The 13,579-nt window shown below is 47.1% G+C and overlaps 1 protein-coding gene across 1 annotated transcript; it reads right to left on the reverse strand.

Annotated features, from left to right (window-relative positions):
* Nucleotides 1–3,781: 3,781 nt before the first annotated feature.
* LOC116937234 (cyclin-J-like) lies at nt 3,782–10,061 on the reverse strand. The gene is made up of 6 exons (XM_076060156.1): nt 10,038–10,061; nt 9,510–9,720; nt 9,283–9,395; nt 8,100–8,271; nt 7,383–7,542; nt 3,782–5,632 (listed from the first exon to the last, which is right to left on the reverse strand). Exons 1-6 carry the CDS (start codon nt 10,059–10,061, stop codon nt 5,386–5,388), a joined length of 927 nt encoding a protein of 308 aa, XP_075916271.1. The 3' UTR covers nt 3,782–5,385.
* Nucleotides 10,062–13,579: the final 3,518 nt, after the last annotated feature.

The following is a 13,579-nucleotide window of genomic DNA, read 5'->3' on the forward strand; positions in this document are numbered from 1 at the left end:
TACACTGCCCCCCACTACACACAAACCAGACGTCTGCTTGACGCAAAGAATCGATTCCGAACATTGGCCTACTCTTTCACCACTCACACCATTCAACACACACACACACGGGTCATTAACAAAGCCTAAAAACCTCAAGCCATTGAACCATCCGTGATTGTGGAAACATCGCAACGACCGAGTGAATAATCTATCGTTTTTAAGAGTGTTCATAATTTTCTCTGTAATGTTGTGCTGGGGCTGTACTTCTAACCGCATAAATTACCAACTGACCCATTAACAAGGATTCATTCTTGGTACCTCACCACGGAGCGCCGCTCGCGGGGTTGAAGAGCGGGTTCAACCGGTTCCCTGTCAGGGGTCTGGCCACAATCAATTAAAAGATTGGCCCGAGATAAGGATCTCAAAAGGAAACATCGCCACCCATTGAGTCGCGTTGAGAAGTTGATTAGGAATACTTGAGTCGTTCGTTAATATTTGTCTTTCTGCATAATCTTGCCGGTATCCACGAATGAAATAACGAATTCAGACGCATATTTGTGCCTCCAAGAATAATACTGGTTGGAGTGCCCTGTCAACGAGTAGCATTGCATAATAATCAGTCATCCTATTGTTAACAACGTGACAATAATTGCATTAAGGGCCGCGCATGATCAGTGACCGAATGCTGTTTTGTGTGACAATTCAAGTAACGAAGCATTGCGGCCATCGAGTGGTGTCGATAAGGCAATTAGAAGTATTCCAGTCGAACGCTTTAAATTCATAATCGTTATGAATCAATGAACGAACATCAACGTGGTACTGTGCTGACGATTTCAAGCATAATAACTTCGCATATCAGAATGTATTAAGGATTGGATACGAATCAAAGACCAAGTGCCGTGTTGTGTAACAATTCAAGCATACGAGTTTGCATATTATAAAGTTAAGGTTTGATAGAATAGTTCGCATGTTTTTAATCTCTCTCTCTCAACAACCGATCGATTGCGTTACGCGTCGGGAATTAACCACAGGTGCCGCTATCGAGGTGAAACAACGCAATCGTGATGGTATCGTGTTAACGCTGTGTTGAAATTCCAAAATCCCGAGATTGAGTTTTTCATATTATCCAAAAATTAAAGTTAGCTAGAAATAAAATTGATTAAAGCAGAAGGTTTGTGTGTGATTCTTCCTGAAATTCTGCATAATATTGTTCTGCGTATGAGATCTGAATCCTGGGGACCTATCATAAGCACACAATCACCACACATAATCCATAACACACATAATTCGTAATGTTCAATCGAGAGTAATCGTATCCTTATCGATAATACGGAATTAAAGAGCAGAGTCGAATCGACTCTCTCTCATTCACGCTCACAACGCCTGCGTCACTGCATACGATTAATTGCGTCATTCCAATTCATAACACAATCCTCGTCACCGAGGCTCGACCTGATAATCCATAACGACCGGCATTATCCTAACCACGCCCACTCGCATAAATTAATACGATTATCTCTCGAATCAGCATAATTTATGCGCATAATTACACCAATTAACATAATTTCGGATAAATTATGCAAATCTCAAATTTCATTTAATTTTCATTATTTTCATCAATTTTCATAACACCTATATATACAACAACAGTGTGATTAACATAGGTGTACACAGACACACAGTGTTACTATTATGATAGGCTCATCTTGCCTTAGCAGTAGCGTGACATCAGACGCTGAGTTTGTATTGTATTTTTCTCAAGCAGCTTTGATTTAGCCCAGCTAATTGACCCCGCGGTGTGAAAGTGGTAACTCTACATGTGTGGCTTGCCAGAGGCAGTCTTCACTGCAGTGAGCATTGGTGATGATACCACACTGATGAGTCTGATCAATGACTAAATGGGCCTAGAGTTACCCATCTCTGTATTGGTGATGATACCACACTGATGAGTCTGATCAATGACTACATGGGCCTAGTTACCCATCTCTGTATTGGTGATGATACCACACTGATGAGTCTGATCAATCACTAAATGGGCTTAGAGTTAACCATCTCTGTATTGGTGATAATACCACACTGATGAGTCTGATCAATGACTACATGGGCCTAGAGTTACCCATCTCTGTATTGGTGATGATACCACACTGATGAGTCTGATCAATGACTAAATGGGCCTAGAGTTACCCATCTCTGTATTGGTGATGATACCACACTGATGAGTCTGATCAATGACTACATGGGCCTAGTTACCCATCTCTGTATTGGTGATGATACCACACTGATGAGTCTGATCAATCACTAAATGGGCTTAGAGTTAACCATCTCTGTATTGGTGATAATACCACACTGATGAGTCTGATCAATGACTACATGGGCCTAGAGTTACCCATCTCTGTATTGGTGATGATACCACACTGATGAGTCTGATCAATGACTAAATGGGCCTAGAGTTACCCATCTCTGTATTGGTGATGATACCACACTGATGAGTCTGATCAATGACTAAATGGACCTAGAGTTACCCATCTCTGTATTGGTGATGATACCACACTGATGAGTCTGATCAATGACTACATGGGCCTAGAGTTACCCATCTCTGTATTGGTGATGATACCACACTGATGAGTCTGATCAATGACTAAATGGGCCTAGTTACCCATCTCTGTATTGGTGATGATACCACACTGATGAGTCTGATCAATCACTAAATGGGCTTAGAGTTACCCATCTCTGTATTGGTGATAATACCACACTGATGAGTCTGATCAATGACTACATGGGCCTAGAGTTACCCATCTCTGTATTGGTGATGATACCACACTGATGAATCTGATCAATCACTAAATGGGCTTAGAGTTACCCATCTCTGTATTGGTGATGATACCATACTGATGAGTCTGATCAATGACTACATGGGCCTAGAGTTACCCATCTCTGTATTGGTGATGATACCACACTGATGAGTCTGATCAATGACTACATGGGCCTAGTTACCCATCTCTGTATTGGTGATGATACCACACTGATGAGTCTGATCAATCACTAAATGGGCTTAGAGTTAACCATCTCTGTATTGGTGATAATACCACACTGACGAGTCTGATCAATGACTACATGGGCCTAGAGTTACCCATCTCTGTATTGGTGATGATACCACACTGATGAGTCTGATCAATGACTAAATGGGCCTAGAGTTACCCATCTCTGTATTGGTGATGATACCACACTGATGAGTCTGATCAATGACTACATGGGCCTAGAGTTACCCATCTCTGTATTGGTGATGATACCACACTGATGAGTCTGATCAATGACTACATGGGCCTAGTTACCCATCTCTGTATTGGTGATGATACCACACTGATGAGTCTGATCAATCACTTAATGGGCTTAGAGTTACCCATCTCTGTATTGGTGATAATACCACACTGATGAGTCTGATCAATGACTACATGGGCCTAGAGTTACCCATCTCTGTATTGGTGATGATACCACACTGATGAGTCTGATCAATGACTAAATGGGCCTAGAGTTACCCATCTCTGTATTGGTGCTACCTGACAGTCGGTCAGATTTGCTCAGATTTATTTTGACAGTGACCAAAGGTAAGAGAACCACAATGCACTGCTTAAGAAGAAACCGTTGGTGTTTATTCGCAAGTAAAACATGATTTTACAACCTGCGCTGTTATGATCGGATTTTTTCGTCAATTGCAGGTTTAACTAGTCTTTGATGGTGATATTAAAGGAATTACCAACACTGGATCAGGACCACAAATACGAATATCATGCCATGATCGTTTGAGCAGGAAGACAGTTTTATCAGTAACACAATTTTCTCTAGATTAATAGTCTAAAACAATGAATGATTCCCTTGTCTCACATGCAAGAGATAATTCTGAATCTAAATGCTGTCACCCAGTCACACACAGGATTAAATGTGCCCATTTAAAGTGTACATAATTATCCACAATGAAATTACAGCATTACACCTGTCCGTAGCAGCATCTTTCACATGTCGATGTAGAAAACTGCGAACCTGACTTTGCCATCCCTACAATTTCACGTAATTTAATTAATACACATTCTTTCTGAGAGATGCATAAGTGACAAGGTCGCAATATATAAAAACAAGTAGCAGAGAGTTCGCACTGTTTAATGGAAGTGTCTGGGTGGCTTTGGGCTAACACTATGCCCCGCAACAGAGACATGAGATTGGTACAAATTCCACGCATGGTTATTTTTTTCTCCTCAATTCTTTTAACGGCTAAACAGATGGCACATTATGTTCAGTGTATTTGGTAATGTTGTTCAGTGTAGCGCAGTGATAAAAGTGTCCAACCTATAACCAGATAGTCGCCAGTTCAATTCGCACACAGAGGTGGATTCTACAATTATTCCAGTTTAACACGTAGGCTTTCGCGACCAATTATTCCTCCGGGATTGACGCAGTAAGTACCGCTTTGTGGAACGGCAACGATCGCTTCACAGACATGTCCTTAAAAAATACCTTCATTGGCTGAGAAACTCCCGTGAAAATAAGCATCAACCAATGCTCACTTAGGCTTGAAGACAATTCTTACTATGTCTCTTTGGCCATTTGAATTCATGGCCAAACATAAAATGGCCAGAGCGGAGCCGGGCCCCAACAGCGTGGCTTTTAACTGCAGGCCGACCCACTATTTGTCGGCGTTCGGCTGGCCTCTTGACCAGCGGAAGTCGGTTTGCGATATTCGTGGGATTGCGTGCAGCACGACACCTCATTAATTGAAATTTGCAACCGTCACGAAGATTCTGCGACGCTTTCGTTGCCGGTAATCTACAGCCCCCTTGAACACCCCCCACCCCCCCAGCTTGCCGACCAAAGCTCTGACGAGCTGAGCTTTGACCGACAACTCGCTCCGCGTTCTGCATTCCTGAAATCAGTGCCCTGCCGAAAACGCAACATCAAGCGCCGCACAGCCCGCCGATATATCTGTTGTGCGGCTCGATGGCCAGGTTCCTGCTGACACGCGGCTTGCGCGGCCAAATCGTGGTCATCCCAAATGTTGCCAAGGGTCTCTTTGCTGAACGGCGGCGGCAGCGGCGGCGACGACGACTCCATCTCCTGACCCACCTCCACAGGTGGCGTCTGCACCGACTTGGGCACCAGATGCTTGGCCGGCACGAGGCAGCGTGGGGGGGGGGGGCACGGCGTGGGGGGCACGGCGTGGGGGGCACGGCGTGGGGGGCATGGCGTGGGCACTCAGTGCTTCTGCTCCTCCTGCTGCTGCTGTGGCTGCTGCTGCTGCATCATTTGTTGCTGCTGTTGCTGCTGCTGTGACTGCTGCTGCTGCTGTGGCTGCTGCTGCTATTGCTGTTGTTGCTGTTGCTGTTGTTGCTGTTGCTGTTGTTGCTGTTGTTGCTACTGTTGCTGCTGCTGCTGTTGCTGCTGTTGCTGCTGTTGCTGCTGCTGTGGCTGCTGCTGTTGCTGCTGCTGTTGCTGCTGTTGCTGTGGCTGCTGTAGTGGCTGTGGGTGCTGCTGCTGCTGTTGAGTTGACTGGTGACGAGGCACACGTGGTATGGCTGAGGCTGAGTGGGAGGGCTGCTCAGAGTGGACAGCAGGATTTTCCTGAAGCTCCATGACCTGCTTCCTGTTGAAGTTGTATTTACTGAAGAGTTCGAACACAGGGGGAGGACGTAGAGTTAGAACAGACACACAGGTCCATGCCTGTGGGTCTCATCATGTTAGGTTCAAGCCCATCTTGACACACACAGGTCCATGCCTGTGTGTCTAATCATGTTAGGTTCAAGCCCATCTTGACACACACAGGTCCATGCCTGTGTGTCTAATCATGTTAGGTTTAAGCCCATCTTGACACACACAGGTCCATGCCTGTGGGTCTAATCATGTTAGGTTCAAGCCCATCTTGACACACACAGGTCCATGCCTGTGGGTCTAATCATGTTAGGTTCAAGCCCATCTTGACACACACAGGTCCATGCCTGTGTGTCTAATCATGTTAGGTTCAAGCCCATCTTGACACACACAGGTCCATGCCTGTGGGTCTAATCATGTTAGGTTCAAGCCCATCTTGACACACACAGGTCCATGCCTGTGTGTCTAATCATGTTAGGTTCAAGCCCATCTTGACACACACAGGTCCATGCCTGTGGGTCTAATCATGTTAGGTTCAAGCCCATCTTGACACACACAGGTCCATGCCTGTGTGTCTAATCATGTTAGGTTCAAGCCCATCTTGACACACACAGGTCCATGCCTGTGTGTCTAATCATGTTAGGTTCAAGCCCATCTTGACGCACACAGGTCCATGCCTGTGGGTCTAATCATGTTAGGTTCAAGCCCATCTTGACACACACAGGTCCATGCCTGTGTGTCTAATCATATTAGGTTCAAGCCCATCTTGACACACACAGGTCCATGCCTGTGTGTCTAATCATGTTAGGTTCAAGCCATCTTGTAATCCTTGAACCCAATATCACACCGTACCCTTGACAGCAATATAATAATTTGACATCAATAAAAACACATGGGATGTACTGCAGTAATTAACACCACTGCATAGTACTGTCGTTTGTAGTAGTTTGTCCTCAATATAGCATAAGTGGAAAAAACCCTGGGGCAAAATCTGAAAAGCATACTTCCCAATCTCTAAAAATTAAGAGTGTGCAACTTAATGTTGTTAAGTTTAAATAACGGTTGCTAAGCACAGGCCCAAAATGCTAAGAAGCCAGCAACAGCACCGTAAGAATGTCTACTCGTTTAGCGTTCATCTGCTTATTTAATTCAGCAAGGTGATGAGAAACCTCAACCATAAGGGCCCATCTACCAATGAGTCACAAGGCACCATGGGTAATGCTGGGGCCCCTCACCGAGTCTCAGGGCATCCGTGATGGACTAGGACGTGAAATTCGCACGCACAGGAATCCACATATCAGCTTCATTTAGTCGTCATGGATATTGTTTAAAATATTTGCCATCTGTTGCACAATGGCATACTCGTTGGTTTTTTTAGTAGTCTCTCGTCATGCCAACTTGACAACAGTATTTGTCCTCTGGAGATACTGGCCTCCACCGTGTGAATGTTGAATCGACATGACTACCTTGGTCCCACCGACATTGCTCAGTTGATCTGGGAGACACTTTCACCTTCCTGTGACTAACAGTTAATCTTAAAGCAGTGATGGTTTGGGCAGCAGTGATGGTTTGGGCAGCGATGCATAACCTGTATTCAATTTCCCTTGGGTAAATTCGGCTTTAACGGGTAACCGGTATGGTTTGTAAACATAAATTGTGGAGAGAAAAGAGCACGTTGCTGCCTCGTGAGCCACAACTCAGCCTTAATAGGTCTCTTAAACGGTCACTTAGGAGAGCTTTGTGTTGTTTGTCGTGCAAATCACCAAATCAGCTGCTCCGCGCATGGCAGGATCATCTCCCAGGCAAGGCCAGTGAAGTGTTGCATGTACAGAGTCCACGCAGAGGGCAGCTTCACTTCTATACGGGCCAATGCTATGCTTGCAGCCGCCACCACGGATGGACGGAAACTCAGGAATACGTGGTCTGCATACACACAAACAAAGACAATAACCCTCCGTTTAGCCTTAACAGACTGTTGGGGGCAAGTGCTGCTAGCGAGTAGCAGCACCTATGAAGGTCGGCACGACACACGAGGGGGTGGGCGGTCAGCACCACGCCCGGCCGCCTTTGTCTCCCCAGTGCTGGTGATGTTTACACACCGCATTGAGTTACTCATTTGAGGCCGAGTCGACCTAGGGGAGGCCCAGGACCGGTTCAGATAATCGTCACCGGTGATAGCCGTGAGCGGGCGTTGGACCAGGGTGTCCAGGGTCGTAGCTGCAGCGTAGCGCTAACCGCTACGCCACCTCTACCCTGCACACAGGAATGACAGGCAGGCACACAGACGCTTAAACGCACAAGCACCCAGTGAATGAGGAACGTTGGGCCAACGGCACCCTGAACATTTGAACAAACATTCCGACGTTGGACAAAAATATATATATTCGGTGACGTTTCAGGCACTGCCCCTTCTGTCGCCGGTCACCTTAGCGCTGCAAGGCCGGTGCCTACGAAGCGCTCCTCTACAGCTCTGCGAGCACCTTGCAGGGCGAGCTGAAGGAAGTGGGCCGTGTACTTGATGGTGTACGCGTGCCGGTAGGACGAGCCTCCAGCCGGGGCGTCCTCACGCCGCGACAGCCACAGGAAGTGGTCCACGAAGTGCGCCGCTGTGGGCGTGCACAGGTTCCAGTCGAGTGTACGCAGCAGCAGGAACTGTGCAGGGGGGAGGCAGATGGGAGAGTGGGCTGGCACGGCACAGCTGCCACCACTCCGTGAAGCATTCAGTCCGCCACGCTGCTGCGTGTTGCCTGGAGGGTTTATTTGGTGCATGGCTCGCAAAACAGTTCAAATGTCTGGTCAAGGAGTCAACTCGGCCCTTCGTCTGCACGGGTAAATGCAATGACCATCATATTAAATTTCGATTTGAAGCTTTCGTGACTTGCAAGGATTCATCTTCTTTGGTTCTTTTGGTAAAGTCACGTAGAATGAGAATAAAATAATAAATTGATAAAATAACACAATAATATTCTCATTATTGTGTTATTTTATTTTATCAAGTTATTATTTTATTCTCATTCTACGTGACTTTACCGAAAGAACCAAAGAAGACCATCATATTCTTTTGGGTCTGTCGGTAAAGCCACGTAGATTTGAAAAATTAATAAAAAATATCACGACGTTTCCATCGCATCGCAAGCAAATCGTCACGGGGTGATTGTTTTATGGAGAGACTGAGCCCCACCATAGGATGGGAGAATTTCCTGCACTTGTTCCAGTGCCATACAAATAAATGAGCACCACTCCACGTTCATTCGTCAGGTCTGCTGTGGTAATGTTATTCTGCAGCTTTTGCCTTCCTGTTATCTAGTAAAAAGACACGCTTCTATATTCAAATTCGGGCTGTACATTCAAATTGTCTACAGAATAATTAGTTGGCATGAAACAGAGATGATGTGTTCATATTCTTTGGGTCTTTGACGTTTCGATCACAACAAAAGCAATCACCTGAGGACGACTGCTTGTGTTGCCATCGAAACGTCGAGATTTTTAAAATTATTTTTCTATCTACGTTACTTTACCGACAGACCCAAAGAGTAAGATTGTAAAGTAACAAGACAAAACAATTGGTTTCTTGAATCAAATCGCGACCTTGAATCATGACAATGCACGGAACGGTTCTGGGGTGAAACATTGCATGCCAAATTAATATGGGCATGCAGCTACCTCCGTCTGCTGCAATTCCTCCTTGGACAGACTCAGCCCTTGCTTGGTCATCACCTCCAGCCGGTTCACCCAGTCCAGTCGCGGCACCTGCTCACCCATCTCCTCGAACTTGGCTGCGCAGGGTGTCAGGGACACGCATGCCGACGGTGAACAAGCGACCAAGCGTGCGAGCGAGAGATGAGCGAGTGATCGGGTGGGTGGGTGGGTCACGTGAGCGATTGACCGACCTGCTATAATGAGGTAGCAGATTGAGCAGGTGTAGAGGCAGCGGACGGTGATGTTGTGGCGGTCCATGAACACGTCTAACATCGGGATGGCCAGGTGGTGCGTGGCCACACCCAGCTGCAGCTGCTCGCTCAGAGTTGCCAGGAGGTCGACGAAGTGGCGACGGAGGTGCAGCTGGGGCGAGCGTGCGCAAAACCGAGGCAGTGACAGCTCCTGCGAGGGGGAAAAAACAGAGGACACGGGGTTGGGAGAGCAGTTGGGACGCTGTAGAGTTGGGTCAAGAGGTCAAGAGGTGTTTTTAAACGATAATAGATTATTCTGGGGGTCTAAGGAGGCGACGTGCCCGGTTACGGTGGGCCACAGCAGTTAATTTTCGCCGTCACGCAAACCAAGAGTGACAAAAGCCACGGGCCAAATTGTCTCCCTGTTCAAGCGAGTGAAAGATGGCGAAGAACTCATTCGGTAGTCCTCAGCCTATGATGAAAAAAAACCATAAGGTGTGGAGATCCGTACCTCCAAAGCACAGCCACTTTTATTCTTCCACAAGGTACCATATCGCTCGTGTTATAGTCCCCGGAGAGATAGGGGGCCGGGTCGACCCGCTGGCCAGGATTAAACTTGCAACTTTCCCACTGCGAGTCGAGCACTCAAACGTACGTGCCGTGTAAATCAGTTCGTGGGATTTGCGTCTGCGTGTAGGAGGCCTATTAATGAGAGAGGCGGATACCTTCTCTCGAAGGACGCGGTAGACGTCGTCTGCCAACTCGCCTTGCCACCACTCGCTTCTGTCCATGTCTTGGTTAGTCGCTCGCGCCTCGTGCTCAGGAGTTTATTACTTGGGCAGGCACGTGCTGGGTACACACAAGTGTTCACGTGTGGAGTTTATTACTTGGACAGGCACGTGCTGGGTACACACAAGTGGAGTTTATTACTCGGACAGGCACGTGCTGGGTACACACAAGTGTTCACGAGTGGAGTGTATTACTTGGACAGGCACGTGCTGGGTACACACAAGTGGAGTTTATTACTCGGACAGGCACGTGCTGGGTACACACAAGTGTTCACGAGTGGAGTTTATTACTCGGACAGGCACGTGCTGGGTACACACAAGTGTTCACGAGTGGAGTTTATTACTCAGACAGGCACGTGCTGGGTTCACACAAGTGTTCACGAGTGGAGTTTATTACTCGGACAGGCACGTGCTGGGTACACACAAGTGTTAACGAGTGGAGTTTATTACTCGGACAGGCACGTGCTGGGTTCACACAAGTGTTCACGAGTGGAGTTTATTACTTGGACAGGCACGTGCTGGGCGCACACAAGTGTTAACGAGTGGAGTTTATTACTTGGACAGGCACGTGCTGGGTACACACAAGTGTTAACGAGTGGAGTTTATTACTTGGACAGGCACGTGCTGGGTACACACACAAGTGTTAACGAGTGGAGTTTATTACTCGGACAGGCACGTGCTGGGTTCACACAAGTGTTCACGAGTGGAGTTTATTACTCGGACAGGCACGTGCTGGGTTCACACAAGTGTTCACGAGTGGAGTTTATTACTCGGACAGGCACGTGCTGGGTACACACAAGTGGAGTTTATTACTTGGGCAGGCACGTGCTGGGTACACACAAGTGTTCACAAGTGGAGTTTATTACTCGGACAGGCACGTGCTGGGTGCACACAAGTGGTCACGTGACAGATTTGACGTCACAGCTCACTTGCCGTGCAAAAAATAAATACATTATTGAGCCCCCCCCCTAAAAAAATATACAAAAGTGTATTTTCATAATTTGTGCATGGTGTACAGTCTGGAAAGTACCCACATGGCAAATTTCCAGTTTGTTGCATGTGGAGAAGTACAGACAACACACACAATCACAACTTTGCCTTTCATATATATGGAGATTACCACAGGTTACGCCACGGGCACTTCGTGCTCAACAGAGCATTAAGAATAAAGGCAGAATTTTCACAACACTTGGAAAAGAAACTACATTTGCAATTTTCTGCAAAAAAAAATGAACACATTTTCCCATGTGTAAAAAATAAATGCAATTTGTTATTGACACGTGTGCAAACTTCATAATGCATTTGCTTGAGCAACACCGATTACATTATTGACGAAATCTTAAAAGTGCTCATGCTAAACCGGCTTCCAAACGTCTCAAGCTCACACCCTACCCCCCGCTATGCATGTGGAATAATGTAAAAAATGTGTCCCGTTATGATGAAAAATAAAACAAAGTCTTACCAAACACTGTCCATTATTACACGGCGGGAAGGGAAATCGTTCAAGTAACAAACCGTGATTGTTTAAACGCCTCAATATGTCACGATATAGTCTAAATACAGCAAGTCTCAAGTCTTTCACGGTAACTACGGACGGAGCGGGCAGCACGCAGCCACGTGGGAGTCGTCACGTGACGCAGCCGCCGACTCCCAGGACTCTCCACGCCCCCGGAAGTGCTGCTGAGCGCCGGAAGCCGGAGGTGACGCGTCATCCGTGAGCCAGAGACTCCTGATTGGATGAGGTGTGGGCGTGGCCGCACCCGAGGGGGAGGCGACGGCCAGGGGATAAAGGGGGGGAGGGAAAGACCCACACAGACCCATAGAGACCCACAGAGACCCATACTCACAGAGACCCATACTCATAGAGACCCACACAGACCCATAGAGACTCATAGAGACCCACAGAGACCCACAGAGACCCACACAGACTCATAGAGACCCATACTCACAGAGACCCACAGAGACTCATAGAGACCCATACTCATAGAGACCCATACTCATAGAGACCCACACAGACTCACAGAGACCCACACAGACCAACAGAGACACCCACAGAGACTCATAGAGACCCACAGAGACACCCACAGAGACTCATAGAGACCCACAGAGACACCCACAGAGACTCATAGAGACGCACAGACACCCAAAGAGACTCATAGAGACCCACATAGACTCACAGAGACCCACAGACACCCACACTCACATAGACCCACAGACCCATACTCATAGAGACCCACACAGACCCACAGAGACACCCACAGAGACCCATACTCATAGAGACCCACACAGACACCCACAGAGACCCATACTCATAGAGACCCACATAGACCCACAGAGACCCATAGAGACCCACACACACTCACAGAGACCCATACTCATAGAGACCCACACAGACTCACAGAGACCCACATAGACTCACAGAGACCCACACTCATAGAGACCCACACAGGCCCACAGAGACCCATACTCATAGAGACCCACACAGACCCACAGAGACCCATACCCACAGAGACCCACAGAGACCCATACTCATAGAGACCCACAGAGACCCATAGAGACCCACACAGATACCCACAGAGACCCACACTAACAGAGACCCTAAGTAAAACTAAACTAAGTGTATTGCCACCAGGGTGTAAGGGGGCCCCCCACTGAGCTGCTGTGCCAATCTTGGTCCACGCGAGCGGCCTGCCCTGCACCAAGTGAAAGCAGCTCCGTCAGGTCGCTCGTCACGTGGGAACGGCGTTAGAGCGGCCAGGAGAATAATCCTCGCACTCTTAAGACGCACCGCTCGGATCGCTAGGGATGGGTTAGCGCGTCTCCCACGTGCGTGTGAATATTCACAGAGGGTGGACGTGGATGTAAGATAATTTTGTCGTGACGGTGGTCGCAGCTGCTGCGAGCTGCTAAGAGACACTTGCCCCTACAGTCTGTTAGATGCCACACGGGGGGCCTTCACTGGAGGGGTTTGCTTTGCCGCACCAACGCTCCCCACACACACGCACACACGGTGAACTCGTAAAGTGATAACAGGAAACGATGAGGTTAAATGTGCAAAAGTTTAATATATTAAACGGCAATAAACGCATTCAAGAGTGTGAGTGAGGTAAAAGAATAGAATTTCTACATTGAGGTAAACAATTTTTTTATATTGTGAGGTAAAAACAAATCTTTTTTACATTCTGAGGTAAAAAAAATAACAGTATTTTTTATAAATATTCTGAGGTAAACAAAAAATATTTTGAACCTTGAGGAACATTTTTTTTACATTCTGAGGTAAAG

Source organism: Petromyzon marinus, unplaced genomic scaffold (assembly GCF_048934315.1).
Source record: "Petromyzon marinus isolate PM22_M1 ecotype Great Lakes invasive population unplaced genomic scaffold, UKy_Petmar_22M1.pri1.0 PM_G_Scaffold_153, whole genome shotgun sequence".
NCBI lineage: Eukaryota > Metazoa > Chordata > Hyperoartia > Petromyzontiformes > Petromyzontidae > Petromyzon > Petromyzon marinus.